At 47.7% G+C, this 27,128-nt stretch overlaps 1 protein-coding gene across 1 annotated transcript in view; it reads left to right on the forward strand.

Annotated features, from left to right (window-relative positions):
- The first annotated feature begins 8,925 nt into the window (after positions 1-8,925).
- The window catches only part of mgl (low-density lipoprotein receptor-related protein megalin), a 246,947-nt gene continuing 228,744 nt past the window's right edge, over positions 8,926-27,128 (forward strand). The window contains exon 1 of the mRNA XM_075881883.1: positions 8,926-9,081. Coding sequence (XP_075737998.1) covers positions 8,994-9,081 — 88 coding nt within the window. The 5' untranslated portion in view covers positions 8,926-8,993. The remainder of the gene's footprint in view (positions 9,082-27,128) is intronic.

Raw genomic sequence — 27,128 nt, forward strand, 5'->3', positions numbered from 1 at the left:
TTTCTCTCTTTGTTTCACTTTCTTCTTTTTTTCTTTCGTGTTTTTTCTTTGTCTCATTCTTTCTTTCTTTTTTTCTTTTTTCATCGTTGGCCGTTGCCTTCATCGATTTTTGGGTGAAAACGCACGACAGCTATCGTCAGGCCACAACTCCCTGTTTGCGCGATTCGACCATCAGTTATATAAACTGGACCATCTAGCCTATACATAGTATCTGCCGTGCAACGAAACATAAGCGCTCAAAGGCCTGGAGTTTTCAATCGCACATATGCCACCTTGAAAAATAAGCAACGATAATAACTAAGATAAAAAACGCAATATTACTAAAAACACACTGAAGAAAAGTTATTAGATTTAGGTACAAATTTTTAAAAAGTGATCTCTGGGTGAGTAGAGGTTGTGGATAATTGTTGAGTACGCAACCTGTCCGCTTTTCTGCGCGATAAACTTAAGTTGTGAATGCTGAGATTAAATGTATTTATTTTCATGGTCCCGATGACACCCACATCGGCGGCTGCATGGTCAAGACTTTATAGGCGCAGAGTAAACACGTCTCTGTCAGAATAGATGGAGAAGATGAAGGCCCAATATATCCATCTTTTGCATCATTTTGGGGCCATTCTTGCGCCCATGTCATTTGCAAGAAAAGCGAGACCGAGATGTAAATAACAAAGCCACGTCTGTTCACAATGACGACATCAATCCTTGAATCAACTACTAAAATTACTCAATCAACATCTGAAACTAATCTGTCAGCATTCAGCTAACGTGCTGACTTTCATTTCCAGGATTACCTTCACTGGTTTTACAACTGACGACTGGAAATCTGCTTATGTGGTACCTATATGAAACCAGCGGCTATCCTGCACTTTGGCAGGATAACCGCTGCTCATTAAGGGCAACTGACTGGATTCCCAGAGAAGGCAAACACACGAAGGGGAGACAGAAAGTTAGGTGGGCCGATGAGATTTAAAAGTTCGAAGGTATATTGTGACAACGGAAAGCACAAGACCGGGTTGATTGGCGGATCATGGGAGAGGCCTTTGCCCTGCTGTGGGCGTAGTCAGACTGATGATGATGATTTGAAACCTGGCTACAGAAATCACCCTAACTATATATAGGCTGATATTACTCTCGTCCACTTCTTGCAAGTTACTAAAGCACATGATATACTCTCAGGTCATGGGCCATCTCAACCGTAACAGTTTGTTTCTCAACGCCCAACTCATGATGTCACACACAACTTTTCAAACTCGTGGCAGAGCTGCCCACAGCCCTGCATATGTCCGTCTACTTCGATGCTATTTTCATAGATTTCTCAGAGGCTTTTGGTTGCGTTCTCCACAACCCAATAATTAAAAAAACTTGTAAAATCTGTCTTGATGACAAAACAACTGCACGGTAGCTATGCATGATTATTCTGGTGTCAAAAGAAGAAAAGAGCCTTACATCTTCTTGAACGGATTTACACGTTTATTGCATAGATTTACACCAAATTTACACCTTCTTGCATGGATTCAAGAATTTCTAAACAACTGGTGTCAGTTGGTTAAGCTTAACCACTTCATTATCTCATCCAACCCGAGTAGCACCTGGTGTACCACAGGGCATAATTATAACACCTGTTGTTTAACATTCCAAAACCGCGATGATCATGAGAGACGTCATAGTCGAGGGCTCCTAGAATTTTGACCATCTGGTGTTGAAGAAAGACACCTAATTTCCGTCTGCCTAATTGGCGACATGGCGCAGTGCCTTGTAGGGGATGGGAGAAGCGTAGAGTTTCCCAAAATTAACTAGAGGGGACTCTGGCGCTGCGATCGTTCAGTGACCATGGGAATGATGGGTAGTACACACATTTGCCTAGTCTTCGTACTTGCGAGCGGCGAATTATACTTGCGGCTTCGTTTATTGCTGGTTACGGTTTCGTTTTGAACAAAAGAACGAAACCTTTTGAACTTCGTGACCTGGTTTGAAAAGGTAAGCTTTAAAAACTGAGGTGGGGAAGCATAACCACTGAACATTTGCTGATTTTTTGTTTCGTGAGAAAACAGCTCCAAGCCACACGAACACGCACGGAGCCAGAAGCATGCCAAAATTACGAAGATTAGACAAATGTGTGTACTACCCATCATTCCCATGCTCGCTGAAGCGCCGTGCGTTGCAGCGCCCGTAGACGCTAGCGCCAGAGTTCCCTCTAGTGTATATTACGAAACTCTATGGGGAGAACGATGATAAAGAAAAAAGAATAGTAGAAAGACAAGAAAGAGGGAGCACTCGCCGCACAGGAGCGACAAAAATAAGAGATAGGAAAGATGGTGCACACAGGACTCGCTTGGTGGATTCCGTGCTAAGCAGTTGTGTCGTTCGTGATCCACGATGCTAGCAAGCATAGTTCTCGCCGAGCACTGCCCCAACTGAGCGCTGCCATGACTTCAACGTGCATGGACCACGTACAGTATGCGCGGGCCTCAACCAAAAACGTGAATGACGCTGCTGAAATCGAACCCATGACATTCGGGTCAGCAGCCGAGCACCTTAACCACTGATCCACCGTGGCGGTCTGTGCCGCAGGTCAGTGTACCGGGCACTTTTCCTTTCTTTGTATACGTTAATGAGCTTCGTCAATCCGTATTTTTGTGGACGATTGTGTTATGTATACGAAGATGAAGCTGTGTAGCCGACGTATCCAAACTACGAGCTGACCTCACCAGGATAAGGGAATTGTGCCACTATTGGCAGATGGAAGTTAACGTCGAAAAACTAATCACTCATTGCTCGCTAATATCACTTCTGTGTGCTAATATCACTCATACCAAACAAACGATTCAGAAATCAAACAAGTTGCATCAATTAAGTATCTGCATCATACTCACTTCTGATATAAGCTGGAGTGCACACATGAAGCACATTACTAATAAGACTCTCATGCACCTCGGCCTCCTTTAACGAGGCTTGCATTTCACAAATACGGATACACGATTGCGCGTTTTCAATTTATTGGTTCGGCCATCTCTGGAATGCGCTTCAATCATATGGCGTTCTAATCTAAAAGGTAGTATTAACATGTTCAAAATAGTACAGAATAAAGCCACTTGGTTTATCTCATCGTAGTACTCACGTTACGCAAGTGTTTCATAATGAAAAGCCGAGCTTAGACTTGCAACACTCGCCATGCGCAGGTGACGTACTCGGCTACTGCTCATTCACCTGCTTCACCACAACAACTTATCATGCAGCCAATCTCATATGATTACGGTTTCTCGTACCTCGAACTGCTTCGATCGTGCGCACAAAATGGTGGCCCCTATTTTCGCCAGGATGACTCTTTCAAAATTTGTCATTATCATTATGCATCAACGAGTGGAAATCCCTTCCACCTAGATAGATTTGTTGGGTGTAACAGGGCTCCGGAAAATTTCTACAACTTAGGGTCCTTTAACGTGCATTAAAATCTGAGCAGACGGACCTACAACATTTCCGCCTCCATCGAAAATGCAGCCGCCGCAGGCGGGATTCGATCCCGCCATCTGCGGGTCAGCAGCCGAGTACCTTAGCCACTAGACTACCGTGGCGGGGACGGTTAATAAATAAATAAAAAAATAAATAAATAAATAAATAAATAAATAAATAAATAAATAAATAAATAAATAAATAAATAAATAAATAAATAAATAAATAAAATTGAGATCAGTGGCAGATGAAGGCAAGAAGGCAATATTATAGCGCTACGTGGCCTTTTGTATGATATGCATCTATAGCTAATTCATATGCAGTCTTTGTGTGCTCTCTTTAGATAACTGCACTTTGAGTTTCCCGAACCTGTGACTTTTACAGATCGCAGATCATCAATCTTCTTTTCATCATCATTAGTGCAGGTCGTAGCATTGAAGGTACGTGAAAAGGTGCCACATGCTTTGCCGGACGCTGCGCTTGACGCAGGCGAGCCAGACGTAAGCTGGTTGAATAGGCGTCTACTTGCAGTTCACCTCGCAGTATTAAGACACGTTATTAAAGAGGAAAAGAAACTCAGAAGGAAGGCATAAGATATAGAAAGCTGTCGGCTTCAGCTGGGTGAGGAGATGATAACAAGGGCACTACCACTTCAACAATTGTATTCGGCAATGACCATAAAAACATGACTAAATAACTACTGTTTTCTTGTCATCACCATCAACATCAACAACAACAACAACAACGACGACGACAACAGTAACAACAACAACAACAAAAAGAAGGGGCCACGTGCATGAACATTGGAAAAAATCAGGGTGAATGGCTAACGCCTGATCAAACATAAACATCATTTCTTAAATGTTTGCTTTTTTTTTGCTTATAAATGTGCCACTTGCGACGCTCTTTCTCTTTTTGTCGCTGGAAACATGCCGCTGCAATGGGGCGTCCTGTGTCACTTCATTGGCAGATTTGTAAGATCCCAGGTAAAAGGCTGTGAAAAACGCCGTCGCGCCGGTTTCCAGGTTAATGCAGGTGCCAGAGATTATTCAACGCGCCCGTAAGTGTAAATGCATGGACACTCAAGCATTCAAATTACATTGGAATGCAGCCGCCGCGGCTAAGAGCAGAACCATTGACCTCGTGCCCAGCAACAGAGCGCGGTAGCCACGAACGACTACAGCGTGCATTATTCGAGTAGCTCCATTTGCATTTAAATTGCTTAGTGCTCTAGCCGCCTTTGAATTGTGGACACCGCGTCAATATAAGCCGATTGAAGTCTCAAGTTGAGCCCCTTCCTACACACACACACACACACACACACACACACACACACACACACACACACACACACACACACACACACACACACACACACACACACACACACACACACACACACACACACACACACACACACACACACACACACACCTTCCTAGTTCAGTTGCTGTCGCGAAGGATAAAAGGCAAAACAGAAGAGAGGAAATTTTTTTGTCATGTCAAGACCTTTAATATTGATCAGTGATTCGTTTTTTGGGGTATAAACTATGTAACTGATCAGTTAATTCTGGCTGCTTCAATCCCATTTCATAGCTATAGTGCGTGTGTAGGTGCAGTGCGAGTTCAAAGACGTAAGGTCTTCGTGCCCAAAAGGTGAATATTCGATAGCCTGGTCACGATACTCGCTCGTACGTTTGCGTCCAGGATCAACGAAGCTGTGTCTTAAAATATGTCATGGAAAGCTAACGATATGTGAAGTTGTTCTGACAGAAATTGAAATGTGCTTCGAAATATGGGCTCTCATCGCAATATCTCGTTCTACTACACCCCCTTGCCCCGCCGCGGTGGTCTAGTGACTAAGCTACTCAGCTGCTTACCCACAGGTCGCGGGATCGAATCCCAGCTGCAGCAGCTGCATTTCCAATGGAGGCGAAAATGCTGTAGGCCCATGTGCTGAGATGCGGGTGCACGTTAAAAAACCCCAGGTGGTCGAAATTTCCGGAGCTCTCCACTACGGCGTCTCTCATAATCATTCGGTGGCTTTGGGACGTTAAACCCCACATATCGACCAATCAATTATTACACCCCCTTTTTCCCTTTCCAAGGAGAGCATTTCGAACCGGAGTCTTCATCAAGGCAACCTCTCTGTTCCTTCTGTATTTCTCTCACTCTCTCTGCACCACTGGCATGCGAAAATATCTAACCATTTTGTGCTGAGCATTGCCAGCGCTCGAGAAAGCTCTATAAGTGAAAAAAAAAAGGTGTTCATCTTAAAGAGCGATTGCGTCCCAAATTAACTTTCGAACAGTTCGAGTGGCCGCTTGAATGACATGCAGTGTGCCTTAGTAAGTGGTCATTGGTAAAAAGTTCAAAACAGCGAAATGCTTCTGAGCATATGACAGTGAATGGCCCTCGGTAAGCTCTCAATGAGCAAAAGTATTTTGCTCAAGCGGCCCTTCCGAATTATTCAACAACTCGCGGTGTGGCAACTTCCCATCGATATAACTAAGGGCAGGGGAATCGTGCAAACTACTACAGGCTGAGTACCAACAACGTCGCAGGGTCGGCAAAGTATCCGTTCTGTTTTTGATAAGGAAGTTGGCCCAGGATCATGTGTGCAACATAACTCAGTTATACTGCGCACTTGAATACCGCGAAATGGAAAACAAAATGAGGGGGGGGGGGGGGTCCTTAAGCTTCACCTTCAAGAGTTGAAAACGATAGCGATATCATTTCCTAAGTGTGTACTTCAACAACTTAGTGCATACTTTTTAATGTATAGCCCGACCATCAATCGCAAACTATTCACTTTTAAACTTTGAGAGTCGTGTCGAGGTGTTCAACCTACTATAAGTCATATGTAGCGTTTATTCAGGCCAATAACGTTGGTACAAATTCTGAAAAAAAAAAAGCTCTCTTATTCATTCTGTAGATAGAATGACCTTGCTGCATTGCGTGTACCAGGAGTCGGCAACTGGCGGGGCCACATGCAGCCTGTTACCCGACCTCCGGCATGGTGTCAGAACCCGCCTGTCACTTTTATGCGGCATTTTTGACCTCCCTTGCGGTTAGACAGGAACAAAGAAGATCGCCTCCATTTCGCACTGTGCCCCATCTTCCCACTTAGCCAGAATTGAGCCAAACGTTAGGCTGTTTTGCATGCAAGGTGCTTCAAGAAATGTGTCCAACATTGGTTAAAAATTTAGAAAAGGAGGTGTCTTATACCTGCAGCGTTCCCTTTGCTGTGGAAGAAGGTATCTTCGGATGTGAACAAGTATTATTTACGTTAGTAACTATAGAAATTAAAACAATTACCTTTTGAACTAGTGCACATGAAAATAAGCGATCAAGTCCGATATGTGAATTCAAGTCCTTTCTGCTAACAGCGCTTATAGCAACTTCGAAAATTTTGAAAGGCGGCCACTGGTAATACCCGTGGAGTGATGAAATCTGCCTAATTTAGCAGGTGAAATCGAAACCGACGCACCAAACAGCCAGTGCATCTACCATGTACTTCGACAACGCCCTCAGCGACGACACTGTTTCTCTCGCTGTTATCAACCTTCCATGTTGCTTCGTGGTCGCTTATCGACGCTCATTTATCCTCCTCACCCAATGCGAGGGGAACAGTGTCGACATTGAGGTCATTTTCGTTTCGAAGTGAATGGGAGACGCGCTGTTTAATGCGTCGGTTATTCGCAGAAGTACTCGAATTCGCCCATTGGACTCGATTGGCTATTTCCACTGGTTAACGAGTTAACTGGCTTAATTTTCATAATTATTCTCGTAATTAATTTTGGTGCGCATCTGAAGATGCCTTTTTTAACAGTGAAAAAAAACGCCGCAGGTAGCACGCAGATGCCTTCTTTCTGTAGTTTTTAAATAATTTTGGACACATTTCTTCACCTTGTAATTATTGGAGGTCGGTTCAATGGTTTGTTCTCTTTGCCCGCAAAGCCCTCCTCCTCCCCTTTTCTATTTGCCATCCAGCCCCCGTCTTGTCGGCTTCTTGCAACTTGACTCAACGCCTGAAAAGGCTGTTGATCCCAGGCTTATGACTAACAATGGCAACGTAGTGTTTCCTGGCTAGAAGTGCATTAATTTTTCAGCATACATACATTCGTGCACTCCCTGCCACCTTCTCCAGGGTGATTGGAAAACCTACGCCTCCGGTGGGACGGTCAGTTGAGCGTTTCCGGCTAAGGTGTTGCTCTGTTATGCTTGAGGACACCACTTCGACTTCCTGGTCCACGTTGCGCAATTCGAGGGGGGGGGGGGGGGGGAAATGAAACGTAAAAAAAAAAAAAAAAACAGGCGTGTATTTTCGTTTATATGTACGCTGAAGAACTACTGCTGGTCGAAATTAGGGCTCCTCACTATGGCGTTTCTCAAAAACACTATTGTTATTTAGGCATCTAGCACCAACAGAAATAGCAAATTATTCATTGAGAATTTACACATAAAAAATGCGCACAACGGTAGAATGCTTTAATAGCAAAGGGTGCAGAGAAATGCTCATTAGAATACTTGTCACAAACTTGTTTACGCCAATGCACAATTCATATGTGAAATGACTTAAATAATACTACGTTACTTCGGCCTTGCAGTATCAAAAGCGTAGTCAGATTTTTTTTTTTTTCATGGAGGGTTCAACGACCCTCCATGCATGTTCTTGCGAGTGTTAGTGCGCATACACATGCAAAATTAAAAAAAAAAAATTCAAAAGCCAGGGGGTTTGAACATGTCCTACCCCCTGGCTACGCCACTGGTTGGCACATTACTAGCCATCTTCTTTACAACAGCGCTGAATGCGATAAAAAGAGTAAATGACTGAAGTCGAGATTCTTTAGATTCGATTTGGCATGGGGAATGAGGAATTTATTGAGCGGAACTTGCTCTTCTGTGGTGGAGGTTTATAAGTGTGTCCAAATACACAAGTTATTATTATTATTATTATTATTATTATTATTATTATTATTATTATTATTATTATACACTCCTTAAGGCATTGTGGCACTTTGCGCTGTTGCACGCAATCACTCTTCTCGTTTCTTGGCCCGCTGCACAGTAGCGCAGAAAGCGGTCAAACGAGACTCTTCTGCCAGAAAAGCACAGGGGCCCACGTGGCAAAAACATGCTTGGCGCCAGCGACGCCCTCGGAGGGGTGAGCAAAGCAGCAGAGCCTGGAAAGTGGCGGGCAGTGCGACGGCAAAAACAGGACCGCATTATACGGCTGTTGCGAGAAAAGCGGCTCAGAAGGGGCCCGTGTACGTGGTGGTCGACTTGACTGGGCAGAACTGCAGTCAGTAACCCTTGCCCCGCGTTCGGAGCACCGCCGCCGCCGCCGCGTGGAGCGCCGTGAGCGCAAGGCGCGTGCGGTGAGCGAGCGCGTTCAGCGATTCCTCTTGCGCATGCGCGAGTATGCTGAGGCCCAGCGCCGCCTCGGGGACGGCATCGAAGCTGCTGAAGCGCCGGCGAGTTGCCGCTCAGTCTTGAATCTGCTCATCGGCTGCAGGATGAACTGATGCGCGGCCACCGAGATGGGCTTTTCGGATAACCGCCGGGTACTCTTGGGGACTGTTTGCGTGCTGCTGTGCGTAACGTCGGCCTCCGATTCAGCGGAAGTAGGTAAGTACAGGTGGGATACGCGCGCGTGTCGGTTGCTTGGTGACACTGTTTTGTTTACCGCGTCGCGCCAACTGTCCCATTCCCTGACACGTTGTTGCCGGCATGTCAGAAGAACGCGTGGTTCGCTATGAGGCTTCACATGTGTCTTCCACCGCATTTTGCAACTGGACGACGTCCGTCTGGATGACGACCCTCGTGTTTTGCATCAGCCGGAGACTGCATTCGTTGCAGTGGCGATGCTCGAGCGCAGTGCGGGTCGCCTCCCTCCTCGCTCTTCGGACATGCTCCCTCTGTAACAACGTGGCAGGTCCGGTTAGTACGGCAGCACTGCCAGCCATCGCGCAGAGTTTATGTGTATTTTGGGCTGAGGTGTGCTAGTCGCCTCGCTTAAGTTTACCGAACGCTCTTTACCGGTGTTCATTGATGATACTTAGCGTATACCATGTAGCGGGCGCTTCTTCATTTGGCGGAGCTGGATTGCTTGGCCAATCAAACAAGCGTGCGCTATCGCGTTGCGCAAGTATTGCGATCTAACTATCCATTGATCGTCCAGATTCACGTCGGTACATGATTGCTAGGTTATTCGCATTCCGAGGACCTACGCAGGCCGAAGTAATCTATTGATGCCGCTACAGAACGTTTATCTGTCATACATCAAATATATTGCGATTGTTCTGGATAGCCGGTGGTGTCTTCGTAGAAGTGACTTTCAAAGAAAAAAAATGGAAGAAATAAGCGCGGCGTCGTTACTGTTTCTCCCTATGAAGTAATCATCATTCAACGTACTGTGTTTCTGCTGTTGTGCTTTTGCGATATGGGGTCGGCTGTGGTTCGGCGTGTCAACGACCATAATTGCGTTCTTTTTCGCAGTCTTCTTGAGCTCCGCGTTTTCATGGTTATCTAACTCAGCCAGTAACGTGGCTGCAATAGTTAAGCCATCTTGATCGTCTTTTTTTTTTAACTACCGAAGTCACAACACCGTATCTCTTACTCGCCTGTGAAGGTCTCATGGAAAAAAGTATGCCACTGTGGTCGCCGCGCTTGTTCTTTCCTCGTCGTTCTCGTGGAGAAATCGACGATCAACAGGTTGCCCCTCCTTCGTTCGGGCCCCCAAGATCAACATTCCTGTCGCGAAGGGTATTTTACTCGGAGTAAACTGGCTAATCGAAGTTAAGCACGTGATTAGAGCCCACTGCGTGGCAATCGCTGCCACACACGTATGCGTATGCTGCATAAATTTTGGCGATGTTTTTTTTTTATTTTTCTTATATAGCTGAACAAGTTTCTTGCGACGACACAAATGTGTCATCGCTCCGGTTTCGAGGGCAACGCGAGGTGAAGAGGCTCACATTTTTTGGTCTCGTGTCCAGGACCGGAGAGTTGCCAACACGGTGTTTCATCATCTCGCCTTCGTTGTCTTACGGAAAGTCGCGCCTGTGACTGCTCGTCTGATCTTTTTATCGTTTCTTTTTAGCTCCTTCCGCGCTTCGACGGGTCTGGGATGCAGCGCGTGGGGTGAATAAGTAACAAGCGGCGTTGAATCAGCGCGAACGCGGCTCTACGGGATGCTCGCTGGCGCGGGGACTTGCTCGGCTTGCCGCGCTCTTCCTCGGCCGCGCCGAGTGGAACCGGCGGAACTGTGATGCATGAGTGACCGCCATCTTTTTGTGTTTTGCCTGTTGGAGGCGCCCCCCTCGCGACGCTGTGGCTGAGGAGGAGGGGTGTCGTCAGGAGAAGGTAGGTGGGGGGGCTGTTTGTCTGGCCCCACCTGAGGCAAGCCCGTGGTGTGCGGGGAATGCCGTTCGGCACTTGTCGAACAAGGCGCGATGGTTTCCGCGTCTGCTTGTGAACACGACTGCTCTGCGGGGCCTTCCGAAATGCGGGATGCTAGGCTCGTGCTTTCAAGGCGGTTCACTTTTCTAGCGCCTCGCCGGCATGTCCCGCTTGATTTTCACCACACATAAGTCTTTGCCAGAAGAGAGCTGATCCATGGAAGAAAGTCTGCTTGAAAACCGTACTCGCTTGTCCGTCATGCAGGTTAGGTTTCGTTCGCTGTGGTAGCGTTCGGTACGGATCTTGACGCCTTCTATTTCACGGTGGCACCCCTTACCAGTGCAGTTTTACGCAAGCTACATTTCGAAATTTTCGCGTTAGAAGCACCCTTAACTCTTTTTGGTCGTGCATATGATGCAAAAAAATTAACACAACTCTTACGGGAAGCGTTTCGGGCGAACGGAAATTTCCTAATGGTTACATTATTTAATGGTGCACATTGTGGCTGCGCCAACGTCTGGTAGAACTGTGCGCGAACCACAAATTTTTTAATCTGCGTGAGCTTTCCCTTTAGCACAGTTCAATGCATAAGAATAATAAAAGCGCGGCGGCTGCATTTTCGATGGGGGTAAAAATGCTGTAGCCTCGTGTGCTCAGATTTTGGTGGACGTTAATGAACCACAGGCGGTCAAAATTTCCTGAGTCCTCCACTACGGCGTTTCTCATATTCATATGGTGGTTTTGGGACACTAAACCTCACTTATCAATCAAGAATAATAACTCTGGTTTCACGTCCCAAAACCCACGATATGATTATGAGGCGCACTGTAGAGCAGGGCTCTGGAAATTACGATTATCTGGTAATTTTTAACGTGCTCTGAAACCGCACTGTACACCGATCTTAACCATGTCACCTACATTGCGATGCGACCACAGCGGCCTGGAGTGAAACCGCGATCTTCGGTTAAGCATGCAACCGATCGCCGTTACCGCTGTTCCACCGAGGCGCTCAGCTGGATGCACATCGATATCTTCTTTGTACAAAGAATGGCGCAGATCGCAACTTGACTCGGTAGCTAGTGAAAAAACCCCAATTTAAACGAAGATTTCCGTAATACTGAACTCTCTCGAGACGCTAAACGAAATGGTTTGAAACGTCAGGGACGCGTGGCGCCAGACGTTGTGCGTGCGTTGGCATCTTTTTCCAGACGCGCACCTCTCATCGTCGCCTACTTTCGTGCGCTGTGTGGGCGTCGCAGGCGGCCGCTTCCTCGAGGTACGTGTCGCGCCCTTGAAGCGGCCGCGTGTCACCGAGGCCTTCTTTCTGATCGCGCCGTCGCCGAGTGGCACGCTCGCAGTCGCTGCTCTGCAGCGTAGACGTCTTCCGTCCCGCGGTCTGCAGTCGCAAGTCTCGTTGGTCAGCCGTGGTGCCGCGCCCCCTGTATACGTGCCCCACGCGGTTTGGCGGATGCCGAAAGCAGAAGAAAGCTTATGCTCAACGAAGCTGCGCACATTGCGATAACCGCTTTATCAGGCAGCTTTGTAAACACTGGGATAGTACTCGTGCGCGCAATATTTGAGTAGCAATCCTTTGTCACCTTGCTCTTCGTTGACTCGGTATATTTCATGCATGATATACGCTTAGTTTTTCTTTTTGAAGGGAGGAAAGGTCTTAACGTACATTTTTTTTAATCAAAGCGCTGGTTCGGGGAATTCATAACCCTTACATTTTTAAGCACGCGAAACGACAGGCACAAGCACCGACTTCCCAAGCATGTTCAATGAACAGACGCGAAAAATATTTAGGCAAAAGGAAACACGCTTTTTTTTTTTATCAGCTTCGAAATGGTGATATCTAAGGTTTCGCGTCCGCAAACAACGTTATAATTATGAAAGACATCGTAGTGGCGGGCTCCGGAGCGTGTGAACATGTGCTGGTCCTTAACGTGCACTTGCATCGCAAAGTACGCGGACCTCTAGCGCCCTCTACCGTTCTCCTCCATCGAAATGTGACCGCCATGGCAGGGATCACACCAGCGACCTTCGGGTGCGAGCAGCCGGGAACCTTAACCTCTATACAACACTGCGGCGGACTGCGAAATGATGATGCTATACGGAGAATGTTTCAAGCTGAGTATCGCACTCCTAACTCATAAAAAAAAAATCTGTGTATTTACTTCGCAGGCGCTACTAAGCAGCGCTCTCATAGACAGTAGTTTATGAAGTTCCGACGTCCATGTATCGTCCACGATACGAGTAGCGTGGAGAATCGGTGCACCGAAGCATGGCGCGCTTGCCCAGCAATGACGATGATTGATATGTGGGGTTTAACGTCCCAAAACCACCATATCATTATGAGAGACGCCGTAGGGGAGGGCTCCGGAAATTTCGACCACCTGGGGTTCTTTAACGTGCACCCGAATCTGAGCACACGGGCTTCGACATTTCCGCCTCCATCGGAAATGCAGCCGCCGCAGCCGGTATTTGAACCCGCGACCTGCGGGTCAGTAGCCGAGTACCTTAGCTACTAGACCACCACGGCGGGGCCAGCAATGACGAGGAAAGCGGCAGCTCAGCGCCGGACGCAACCACGGGCATTGCGGCGTTTCTGCCATAGTACGCAGAAAGCTTGTGCAAGTGGCGCTGCGCAAAAAAAAAGAAAAAAAAAATCATCCGACTTCACACAGGTTTCACTACCTGGTGTTTTCTTCGAAGGTATATTTCTTCTATCTCCCGGAGAAAACGCGTCTGAGACGAACTGTATGCTTCCCCATCAGCGAGATAACTTTTGTTGCGAAAACCCGTCTTTGCCGACCCGCCACAAATGGTCTATTGGTTTGTAGGCCCGTGTGTTCTGATTTGGGTGCACGTTATAAAGAACCCCAGGTGGTCGAAATTTTCGGAGCCCTCCACCACGGCGTCTCTAGCACAATCGTAACGTGTTTTTGGGACGTTAAACCCCACATATCAATCAATGGTACTTAACTGCTGACCTAATGATCGCGGGATCGAATCTTGGGCTCGGCGGCTGCATTTTCGGTGAAGGCGAGAACATTCAAATCCTGTATACCTATAGGTTCAAGTGCGCGTTCAGAACCCCCGGCGGGTTCTAAATTTTCTAAGCCCTCCATATACGGCGCCCCTCATGTTTGTATCCTGATTTTGAGATGTTGAACCCCAACAATTAAAAAAAATTCTATTTGCTGTGACATCTCGTACGCGCCTGTTAGTTTGTGCAAAAACTTCGCAAGTCTTCAATTTGCAGCTGAGCGATTGCGTTGATAGGACAGGCGTTTTGAGCCGGCCCCATGCGAAGTGAGCTTTGTCGGTGTCGCCAACTAGGTCGATGCGCCGCTTCTTGTACTGGGAAAGGCCGTCTACTAGTATAAAATAAAATTAAATACTGGCATACAACTCGTGGCATCGCCAGAAAGCGCGGCGTTAATCACCTGCACTATTGCGGCGATTCACAAAGCGACTGCCGTGCTCACCCGATGCCTCCTGGCGCTGGTGGGACCGAAAGAGCGTATACCTCTGAATCGGGTTAATGTATGCCGCTGGAACCATTTTGCCTTTTCCGGTCGCTGCACGCGTCGGCCAGCTCGGTGTGGCCTCGCCGTGCGTTTGTCCCCCGACGCGCCGAGAATCGCCGCGTTGCTCTGTGCGAGACCATCCTTCCTTTACTTCTCTATTGCATGCGATCGAGTCTCTCTCGCTGAAGCTGGAAGGCTTTTCCAAAAACGTGCCCCCCCTTTTTTTTTACAACGAAAGCTGATACGCGATCGCAACGCGGGCCACGTGTGCGCCGTAGTAGTCCGCCGCCGGTGTCCGTAACCACCGTTGCACGGAATAATAAAAACGAGCCAGTAACTAACAAAAAGAAATGGTAAGGGACACAATGGAATTCAAACTTGGGTCCCCTGCGTGCCACCCCAGTAATCTACCACTGAGCTACGCTGGCTTTTTTTTTTTTAATGAATGACATTTATCACCAGTAAAGTACACAGAACATACTTCATCAGACGTCAGGCAAACACACACAAGCGTCAAGAACGGGAAGCCACTCCGGAACGGGGTCAAAAGTCTCGACAACACTGCGCACTTGAGCAGCTGCTTCTCGGAAGACAGATCTCGTCGACCGTGGTGGCTCGGCGTGTCTATCGATCATGCGACTTTTCCATAATGAATAAAGTCTCAACAACATAAACAAGTCGTAAGGAGTACTATCAGTCAGACTCTTTTTGAACGGAAGGAACCTAATACCATGGGCTTGGGCAATCATGACAAAATCAAGCGAACAAAAGTACAATCAAATCGCGAAAGTAAGCGTTCAAGTGTTACTCATAAACACTAAATGCCTAACACAGCGCGAGTTCTTCACATGGAGAGTTCTTCACATCGTGTTATACAAACAAAAAAGGGGTGAGGTCAAGCAGTTCTCTAAGACGGAGTACCAGTCCGCAATGCAGAGCCCACCACCTCTTCAAGTGCACACTTCATTCAAATGGCTATCCACCTAAAAAACATTTACGACGAGCTAGACTTTAGACCGGACTGGTACTCCGTCTTAGAGAACTGTTTGAGCTACGCTGGCGCTTGAAGCTTCTGTGCAAACTGGCCGTATAGGCAGGCTTGATGCCGGGAAAGAATCCGCGGTAATATGAGTAATGAAGTGTTTTAGAACAGCGAAGGCACAATCAGATGTTACATAATGCGAGTCACATAATGCCAGTTGCACCCCAGGTGGTCGAAATTTCCGGAGCCCTCCACTACGGCGTCTCTCATAATCATGTGGTGGTTTTGTGACGTTAAACTCCACACATCAATCAATCAATCATAACGCGAGTTTACTCGAACCCTTTCCGAAAGCTTGATTTTCGTCCACCTTTTAACTGTGGCGCATACCCACTGTGGGGGATTGTGGGGATTACAAAAGCTTCGGGCACGATTCTTGATCGTCGTCAACCACAGCACGAAAAAATTGCGCAAAGTTTCTCGAAAGTGTGCAGCGCGTACCACGCTTCACCGAAGAATGGTGGATGCCATAATGAATGTTTGCCGACTACACAATGATTAATGACGCAGTGGGTACCCAGCAAGTGTGCTTGCAGCAGCTACCCAAAGAGCGCTGAAAAAGGTCTCTGAAGGGCCACTTTTCCGACCTTCGCTGCGACAGTGTTGCGCAGGCCTGGCGGTTTTCGCTGTCAGTAGGCATGCTCTTGAAGAACCGTATATGGACGAGGCTACCGAAGGCATTGCAGCGCTCTGCCATGGCGCAATCACTTCTTGATATTCACTTGCGTCACCACACATAAGCAATTCGGCATGCACACCCACTTTCATACAGTTTATTCGCTGGATAATCTTACATATTGCAACGCATAGGTATTTCATCCGGCGAAGTTTTACAACTCCTTCCAGGATCGTAAATTTAGTCTTTTCGAGAGCCTCGAATGAGCTGGCTTTCGAGACTTGCTGTAACTGGGATGTTTGTGGGGCTTCCGTGTTTACGCGGACGACTTCCGGAGCGTATTTACGGAGCCCTCGATCGGCAGGTGTCGATGTGTGAGCGGCGCACATCCTTCAAATCCAAACACTGCTCTCCCGAATGCGGCAGCGAATGCCGAGGTCGCTCATTCCTGTGGTTTCCGCGTAAACGGGCTGGCGGCGTAAAAGGGTCGTCCAAGTGTGAACGGGCAGACACGCATCACTGCCCGCTATCCTGCCGCCGTGCAACTCGGTGCGTTCGCAGCTGCCTGTTACGATTCGTGAGCTGCATTCTTGTGGTCGTGACAGTTTCTAAGTTTATGTTACTTGTCGAATGTTATTTATTGATGTGTGGGGTTTACCGTCCCAGAACCACCATATGATTATGACAGAGGTCGTAGTGGAGGGTTCCGAAAATTTCGACCACCTGGGGTTCTTTAACGTGCACCCATATCTGAGTACACGGGCCTGTACAGCATTTCCGACTCCATCGAAAATGCAGGCGCTGCAGCCGGGATTCGGTACCGCGCCCTGCGGGTCAGCAGCTGAGTACCTTAGCCACTAGACCCCAGCGGCGGGGCTACTTGTCGAATGTAGGTGAAACAGTTTCGTTCGAGACCCTGTACTACAACGCTGGAATATTAAATAAAATCAATACCCACCCAGTGGTCTATAGCTGTTATGATGCCCAACGGCTGACCCGCAGGTCGTGGAAACGAATCCCAGCCGCGGCAACCGAATTTTCGATAATGCTTGAGGCCCGTGTGCTTAGATTTAGTTGCACTTGATAAAGAACCCCAGGTAGCCGAAATTTCCGGAGTCCTCCCCTACCCCGTCTTTCATAATCATATGGTGGTTTTTGGGAGGTTAAACGCGAAAAAAATTAGAATTAATATATTCAAATTTTGTACTTCTACGTGTATATACTATACGATGGAGGCATGCCATACTCTGTAGTTAATTTTGTCCACCCGAGATTCTTGAACGGGCATTCAAATCTTACTGCACGGGCGTTTTTGTATTTTTTTAAATGTTCCGCCGTGACCCAGAATGAAGTTTTTGTCCCTTGTGCCTAACATTCAAACACCGCAGCCGCGAAGGCAACACGGGGATCGCGCTGTTTCTTGAAGCAGCCTACCAGATGTAACGATTTTGCGACGGTCCTAAAAGTGCCTCAGATTTGTGCATTCCGTCGATTATGGCACGCACAATGCTGTCTGCCTGTCGAATCGAGCTTCTGGAACGCGGACACATTCCCAGTTGTGAAACGAAGAAACGTGGCCAAGTACAGACAATTGACGTAGAAACGATGAGCATCATTGTGGTCGCCTCCTCTCTCGGAAATTCAACATTATGTTTTGGCTGTGGCACTATGAGCGGGCTGAAATCTCGAGAAACGAGTTTCACAATTGTGCATTTTCACGCGCTGGTGCTGAACGCACTAATCCGACTGCTTTAGAAGCGCTTCATCGTATATTCAATTCCTGCACGTTGTGATGCCTCCGAAGCTCCGGCGACTGAGCGACGCCTTTTCACAGGCATCCTCCTTTCGCGCCGTGTAGCAGCCGGTTTTCAGTTGGCCTTGCAAGAGTGCTCTTCTCGTACCAAATATTGACACGAGCAGCCGAAAACATTCGCCATGGAGTGTTTCATCGCTTTTAACCCGCCTTTATGCTTGACCACAAAAGCGGCTTTTTAGGCCTCTGTTTTGTGCGTTTGGGCTGCTTTTGTTTCGTTTCCCCTCTTTGTTCTAAATAATCCAATATCCCCGGAAGATACGTTTTTCCCCCTCTGCGCGGCCACTGGCCCTCATTATTTTTCCTTGATTTTTATTTGGGGGGGGGGGTGTAATGACAATGGTGGTAACAGTAATAATTATTATTTTAAACTATATCTTGATGCGAAGGAAGTACCCGTATGTAACTTAGCGTTGCTTGATTGACATGGAGGCGCTCTGCGAAGGTTTTGTACCGCCCCTTCCTGTTGTTCGTCTTTCAAGACCGGAAGACATTTCTTCATATTCGTTTGAGAGCCGCTATTGCATGAAATCCACGTTGCGCGCGATGCATACGTGTGCGTGTGAGGGAAAGAGAGAGAGACTGATAAAACAGCAGCCTCATATAGGCTCTTGATCGATGCTGCTACAAACGTAGTTGAGGAGACATGCGTCCAGTATTCAAGTATTTATTTTTGTGTTCGAAGTTTCAGGCATTAACAAATTGTATCTTCGGTACTGCTTCCTTCTATAGTGGAGTGTATTTCATACTTCTCTGCAGCATTGCCTTCAGGTCTGCAGCATTGCCTTCAACCGCGTTGCCTTCAACAGCATTGCAGCCTTGCCAACACCTCTGCAGCATTTCCTCCACGTCTTGATAATATGGAGGGAACACTTTATGGGGTGTCTTTGTGCACGTGGGGTGTACTTGAGCATACTAATTTTGTGTGGTTAACGTCCGAAAGCCACCATATGATTATTAGACACGCCGTTGTGGAGGGCTCCGGTAATTTCAACCACCTATAGGGTTATTTAACGTGCAGCTGAATCTAAGCACACGGGCCTTCGCTTCCATCGAAAATGCAGCTGCTGCGGCAGGCATTCCACCCCACGACCTGCTGGTGAGCAGTTGAGCACCATGACCACTATAAACCACCGTGGCGGGCTTTGCGTGGCTTCTTAAACAGCAGCTATATTGCCGTGTATATTTGACCCCTTGTTTAGTTCTGGTTGTCGCATGCTCTATGACTTGGCTCGCCAAAAATGAGTCACCCTGGCAACTGCTGATGCTGGGGCTGCACTGTAGCCCCGTGAGCAAGGAGTTGTTGGTCATGCTGCACGACTGCGTGGAAGGCTGAAAAACTGTTGCTCAGCTGGTGTTAGAGTAGTACGTCGTCATTCGTTTATCCAATTTTTAATAGGCTTTTAATGCAATAGCCTAAAATATTCCGTGTCACACAACATTCAGTGCTGGTGTCGGCGATGTCCGGACCACGACATGAGGTGGTGATCCGGACTCGGTGAGTGAGAGATCCCGTTTTATGCAGAGAATAAACAAAATCGCCAGATCCCACGTACCTAATAGTCGACATTATGCGAAGCATGTATGCGGATGGAAGGTGACTGTGTTGCAATTTTTTATTGTTTTTAGGACATGAAGTGGCGCTGAATATGTGTACAAATGTTGCATGCACAGACATGTGTTGATAGTCGCAGATACTTATATAACCATGTGTTTGCACTTGCGCAACGATGCCATCAGGAACACGAGTATCGGCAACAGAAGAAGCGATAACCTGATATAAAGCGCTCGTGCTCGTGGGGATGGTAGTCCAGGACACTGCCATATAAACCAATTTCAGTGGTTGGCACCTAACTACAATTGACGTTATGCCGGCGTGACGGCTCTATCATAGGAGTACATCTCATGTTTATAAAATTGGATAGCCAGCACTGCAACCACAGTTGACGTTTCACGAACAATAAGTTCTATTTAAAAAGTACTTCCGAGACGTGGCGTGGCTATGTGGTAGAATTCTCGATTGCCGCGCAGAATGCTTGGGTTCGATTCCTGCTGGGAGCCTGACATTCTTTGCTTTTGTCGGGTCGACGCTACTGATGTCAGCTTTTACCCACGTGTGTTCTCGCTGTTCCTGGATAAATACAACGTGGTCTGTCACATGTACGAGAATTGGCTAACAATACGGACACACTGACAGACAGACTGGCGGATGGATGGACGCTTTGCCCCACCCATTATCATTCACCCCGTGGATATGCTGTGATGCTTTTTTCTTTCTATTTCATCTCTCTCTCTCTTTCACTCTCACAATACACAATTGTAAAAGGGTTGCTTACTTTGCCCGTACTCCCAGATTCGGCACGACTGGTCGTCGTTCACTGTCAGGCTGATGTACAAGTAGGCAACACTTACGAAGAGGCGTTCCACAAATTTACATTTTTTCCAGCATGATATGTAAAGTGTGGCGGACGTCCGTAATTGTCAAATAACGCTGACCTGAATTCGTGAGTTCGTAAAATAGTGTTCATTAAGTCGACTGATTGCATCGCGGAATTTTAGCCACGGAGTTTGGTATAGGGACATTGATTCAGAATAGAATATGACGGCAGCACAGCTAGGTATTGAAATAAATGTCGTTAAATGTTCCAAGTGCGGCGCGAAGGCGCAGTAATTTCAAAATTAAAACCTCTGTCTCAAAAAAAAAAAAAACGCGCACGCCCCTCTCCCCATTCACGCATACCGGGTGCCACGTCAGCGGCCCCTCGGCACCGTCCGACCCAGTTCACTCCTACAACGCGGTCTGTCACACGCACGAGACGTTAACAATGCGTTGCTGTCACCGGTGTTCTCGCTACGTATCCGGCACTCATTATATGCGTGCCATTGTATACTTTTCTGCCGGGAAGGTTCGTGAAAGATACTCGCACACGTACCGTCTGTGTCCCACGGCATGTCACTTTTCGCTGCCAGAATCCGTCGCCTGACATCTTTTACGCACGTAGTCGCCATTCTCTTATGTAATTCTGTCATACATGTGAATCGTACAAGAAGCCTTCGCACTCGGGGTGGCGACATTTCGGAGGGCACGGCTCAGAACGCCTCGCTACCGGTTTTCACTTTTCATCGGTCCACTTCGCCGAGAGTGCTGTCTGTCGTTTTTTTTTTTTTATAAGAGTGGTTTCGCAAAAGCTTCGTTGATTCCAAACGTGCGTGTCTGATTGGTAAAATAAGCAAGCTATATATACGTTTTTTTTTTTTCATTTGTCTACTTGACAAATTTCAGTGGTCTACTCATTTCGCTGCGAGCCTCGCATGAAACAGATGTGTACGGGTAAAAGTACGTACTGGTTTAGAGTTGTGTGGGTACTGACGTTTCGCTATATTCGGTATGAAAAATTAGTTCCCGTAGGTTCTGCGAAGTCTACCTCGGAGAGCTCGCATGGCATGCGAAACTCGCGAGCTTTCTAATCGGCAATAGCGGCGTGCACCTTGCGAGGCCTGGACACCATTGCCACTTGGCAAGAAACCAACTGTAGCTACGACCATACGGGTGTGTACTTGTTCGTAGAATCTTCGGCTGGCGCTGTAACACCTTTCGATACTTGCGCTGCGGCCTCACGTTATTGCGTACAAAAAATAAAGAAAAAAAAACATGGCGCGGAGGATTGCGTTATCGTTCCAGAGGGTGGCCGCCTGGGCGCTTCGTCTTAATGGAAATTCCTCCGCCTTTATCCGACGTCAAATGAGGAATGGCGCCGTCCGTAGCGCGCGCGTGTGTTCGCGAAGAGGAACTCCGTCGCATAAATGACCCAATAGAAATACGCCAAGGCCGTCGGCTGGCGTCATTCTGACAGAGCATGCCATCTTTATTCTTTTTCCCCCCCATTTGGTGTCTGCTTTGCAGCTCGTGATCGCACGTGTTGGGTCTCGTTGAACTGAGCGAAGCCATCTTGATGGAAGGCTTGAGCGTGCTACCGCTACCACACCGCGTCCGCCGCTGTGGCAATATTTGCTCCGGGTAACGAAAAGTTACGAGTTAGACCGGGGCTGTCCAGACGTCAATGTTGACGGCTGGTGGCGGATGTTTGCCGCTTTCGGAACCAGGTAAACCACTGGCAATTTTTTTTTCTATTTTTGCACTTACTTCTATATCGGCGGTCCTGGGTTTTTCGACTGGGTGACAGTGACGGAGTATTTTTTTCTTCTTCTTCTTGAGAGGCTGCGCACCGTTGCGAGAGACTTTCGCGTGTACTGGACATGGTGCGGCCCTCTCACGGCTTCCTTGCGTGCCTCTATGGAGCCGAGAACGGCTAGCCTTACACTGCAATGCGAGTTTTCCTTTCTCGAAGGAAATGCTGTAGGCCCGTGTGCTCAGATCTGGGTGCACGTTAAAGAACCCCAGGTGGTCTAAATTTCCGGAGCCCTCCACTACGGCGTCTCTCATAATCATATGGTGGTTTTGGGACGTTAAACCCCACATATCAATCAATCATTCCTTTCTCGAAGGACTTCCTCATCTGCCAGAAACTGCGAAATGCGTTCTCGTTCTGCTTTGCGTTACTCGTCCAAAATTCTGAGTCGAGCATGCTCGCAGCGTGGGTGGCGGAAAATTCTCGAGCCCATGGCGCGAGGATGCTTTTGAGCTGTGGAGCCGCTTAATGAAGCTGGTTACGTGTACTTGACCAGTGTCAGTCGTATTCATGAGCATATTAGTTCAAATGAATTTTGTATTCTGTACGTGCCCCGTCTTATTTGCGCGCGCCAGCGTTCGCAGATACGACTCATCCGCCGAGTGGATCTTGGGCTGTACTGATGACGATGGACCAGTCCTGATGATGGGTGTCAGCCAATGGCAGGCCTTGCAAAGAAAACACTTTTGATGAGTACGGCTCTGCTATATCAACGTTGATCCGCTTAATTAAATATATGTAGCCGTGACGAAACATGTTGGCTTGCACCGTGGACTTTTCGTTTACGGCTGCCTTAGCAAAGGTGATAGTTTTCTTTTTTGACTTGGTATTTATAGTTGATTCGACAAAATCTTTTTCCAGCATGTGGTCACCATGCATATGTTGAGTACGGATGATGTCGCATCAAAATAAATTATTCGACCGGCGTCTCAGACTGCTGTTTGTGAAATCGACCCGCCTCGGGGACGTGACTGATAGTCAGCGTAGTGGGAACAACCTCGCACGTGTTTTCATTGTTAAAGCTCCCATCTTTGCTTCCCGCGTTGCTTATCATATTGCATTCTGGTTGTTCTCTCGCACTTGTCCCCCTCGCTGCTCAAGCAAGCTGTTATTGAATGTCTGGTACTCTGTTCAGATGGACAAAACTGCTTTGAGGCAGGGTTCACATGCGGGGTGGTGGATCGCTTGCCTGGTTAGTGCGCGGGCCAGTGTCGTTGAGTTTCAACGAAATGTGCCTCAAGCAGCTCCTGAGTGGCTTCCTTCCTTTGTGACGTAATAAGGCGACCCTGGTCTACGTCATGCTCGCCGGCAGACCAAGCCGCCCTGCCGTCTGAGTCCCGCTTTATTCCATTAAACCTTTTTTTTAAAAAGAACAGGCTGCTGGACAACCTCGTGCACCTTACGTTCCGCGTACTAGACTTGCAAGAATGAGTTTTCTCTACCTGAACATTTACATATAGTACCTGTCTGTATGAGAAGTCGCACCGGAGACCAGTAATACCTGCATATCCGACCACGAAAATTTACGCGGGTGCACATGAGCTATCTGAACGAACATGCACCCGCTCTTCTTTGGAGGTCCACTGCGCAGCGATCGCAGCGCACCCGGCAGCCAAATGGCGAGAATAGATGATACAAATCGGTGTGCTCTGAAAACTTTCTCGGTCTGATCCTGCAATGCTACGTGCTCGCTTAGCTGGCCGCGGTGTTCTTGGACACCCGCTGCGGCCCCGCGAAGCGCCGGTTGTTGCGTGGCCAGGGCATCCTCTGCCGAAAGGGCCACGAACGACGACCTCGTCCGCATCGGGATGGTGGGGAGGGGCTTGCCGAACCAGTTTCTTGGTTTCGCTCCGGGGCCTCCTCCGCACTGCAGTGGCTTTCGGTAGTCTTGTAACTGCTCTTGGCTGGCTCAGTGCCTGAGCCTCAGCGTGGCCCTACGCGCGAAATCCTTTGGGCCCCGCCAGCAACTTCGCTGCGGCGCAGACGAGTCGTCATTGTGATAAGCAGCCAGCGTATGTGCTCGTGAAAACAGCGAGAAACTGAAGGCGGTTCTCGCGAGTATACGGAGTGTCGACGTGCCCAACTTAATGCTTCATAACTTTCCTTGCACAAAGAGGTAAATGAACACAAGAAAGTTGACGAGTACAAGTTTACAATTATTGAACGCTACCAGCTCGCCCAAATTTTTTAACCAACTTGTTTCTCGCCTTTGTCCGCATTTAACCTTTCGCGCCAAGCATATGCACTATAACCGACGAACATGTCTGAACGACTCCGAATTTGAGTGGGGCCGTGGGTTCGTTCTCATTTATTTTTTTGTCCCTCCCTCTTTCTACTCCCATATTTTCCCCGTCTAAGTTCAGGTTAGCATACCGGATACTGCCATATGGTTAACTTCCCTGCCTTGCTCTTCTCTCTCTTTCTCTCTCTCTCTCTCTAATCATTCACTGAAACCGGCTGGCCTTCGCTTTCTTAACTTGATTTCTTTTCATCACAGCGTGACGATATTGATCACAAGTATCTATGTAAAGTATATATCCCATGAGGACTGAACAGTACACTATTTTTTTCCACGTACATGACCGAGCAATCGTATTCTGGTACTTTGTCGCGTGCGCAATACATTTTGCTTGTTCCTGTTGTGGATTTCCTTTTTTTTTCTTTCGCTTTGCTTAGTTAGGCCATACGTGTCCGCAGCTGTATACCCATGCGTCCCCGTTGTTTGTGAGGCGAGCCCTAGCCAGTCATACCGCCCTGCTCAGTAAAGGGGCGTGCCTAGCTACGCCATTGTCTCTGCACCGGCAAATCTCTGCGGCTGCCATTTACGCATTTTGAAAATCTGATGCTATTTTTCTATATATCACTTTTTGTGGAAAGAACATTTTTGCTCGCTGAGAATAAAGATTCAGATATTACTCGAGTGTGAAAAAAAATTGTTGATCCACTAAGTTAAAACGTTATTAGCTTTAAATTCTTCGCTTCATGCCATATAATGCAATTGACGAGTCAAGTTGGTCAAGTTCGCAAAGTATATTAACTTGTAGTCGGATAGACCGTCAGAAGGAAGCGGTGTTAACTCTTCAAAGGCGGATGAATATAAGCCCGCACCAATGAATGCAAGACGGCGGCCGGTGCCTTCCGCGGCATTTTCTCGAATTGGACTTAATCCGAGGAGACAATCGGCAGTTGCGCTTCTGTCACCTTGGGGGCGCCTTCTGAAGTTGTATGCGTAGCTCTTCTGAACCCTGTATCGTGGTATTCCGAGGCGCGCATTTGACTCAAATAGTGCGACGAAATGCTTTCAAGTTCCGCTTTTGTGTTTTGGGCAAGAAACTATCAATGAGGCATTAAAAAGCAGGTACCAGGCGTCTCGCATTTACGCTTGTGGACGGTTGTGTTGGATAGCTTTCCGGGTGTGCGCGCGCCCTTTAAATGCGATTTTCCCTCAAGTTTGGCAATTTCTTAGCGCGACACAAGTGCTGCAAGGTTCGTGTATTTCGTGTAATATGAAGCCGGCGCTTGCTATCACTGCACGCGCCGGCTTGATATAGTGGCTAAGGTACTCGGCTGCTGATCCGCAAGTCGCGGGTTCGAATCCCGACTGCGGCGGCTGCATTTCCGATGGAGGCGGAAATGGTGTAGGCCCGCGTGCTCAGATTTGGGCGCACGCTAAAGGACCCCAGGTGGTCGAAATTTCCGGAGCCCTCCACTACGGCGTCTCTCATAATCATATGGTGGCTTTGGGACGTTAAACCCCACATATCAATCAATCTCTCATTTCAGCAGAGACTCTTATGACGGAAGATGTCAGGGCGCGTTCAAGAATTTCAGATGGTCCGAATTTTCGGAGCCCTTCACAACGGCGGGCCTCGTGGTCACAACGTTGTTTTTACACGTCAACCCCCCCCCCCCCCCACTTTCCCCCCGATATTGGAACCCACCGCGGGCGGTAGTCTAGTGGTTATAGTGGACTGTTTGATCGCGGGATTGAATTCCGGCGGCGGGGCGGCCTGATAGTCGGCGCAGACGAAAATAGCCAGTGGGCTCAAATGTAGGCGCAGGTTACGGAACTCAAGGTGATTAAAATTTCCGGGGCCCTCCACTAAACGGCATCGCGCATAATCATGGTTTTGGCACGTTGAACCCCAACAAATGTTGTGATTTAGTGTGAAATGTTAAAATTATTTTCGAATGATTGTAGAGACCGAAATCGGAACGTAAGCATAAGCTTAGTTTGCTTGCAAGGAAAGTCGTGACGATGTTTGACCAAGAACAGGCAATTTATTTCAATCTTGAAGCCTACAAACGTGGTGTGGCTATCTTTCCTGATTTTTAGTGATAACCGTCAGTATAAAAACTTGAGGAGAAATCTGCAAACGGTGTGTACGGCAAACAGGATTACTTTTCGGGCAGAGTATAACCTCCGAACCAAGGTGACCATCTTTGTTACGAAAACGTGTCAGCGCGTTGGATGGCAAGGGATCGTAAACGCGTTCAAACTGCTTGCTCGAGTTCAGGCGGTCACTCATGGTCGGATTCGTTGGACTATACATAGAGGCGACGACGCAATGTCTTTGCCGAAAAGCGCAGCGGCGCATTTCGTGTTGAATGTAGCGCATCGGCTTGCTAACCTCCGTACTTTGCCACTTCACGTCACGCTGCCATCACATGACACTTATTGGAGATTTTTCGCCACCTAGCGGTAATTTTTAAGATCTTGAAACACGCCTTGTCAATTGTGCAGCAATAAATTACTGGGGACGCACTGTCCTGCACTGGCCGGTGGTTATCACTGGGCCCAATTAACTGCCTTCTAAACAAAATGACATAAGTGGTCTCGGGTATGAATACATAACGACCGAAGAACACACTGCGTACACTATCGCGACGAGTGAATTCGGGCTACATGAGATCTTTGGTTATGGCGAAAAACGATAGTTATTTATTTATTTATTTACAGTACCTTACAGAGCCCTCGAGAGGCATTGTGTAAGGGGGGCGGTACAGATAGTATGTTAGAAAAATATATATACATAATATCTACACATACATAGGCAAATAATGAATATAATAGAAAATG

Source organism: Rhipicephalus microplus, chromosome X, assembly GCF_043290135.1.
Source record: "Rhipicephalus microplus isolate Deutch F79 chromosome X, USDA_Rmic, whole genome shotgun sequence".
In the NCBI taxonomy this organism is placed as follows: Eukaryota; Metazoa; Arthropoda; class Arachnida; order Ixodida; family Ixodidae; genus Rhipicephalus; species Rhipicephalus microplus.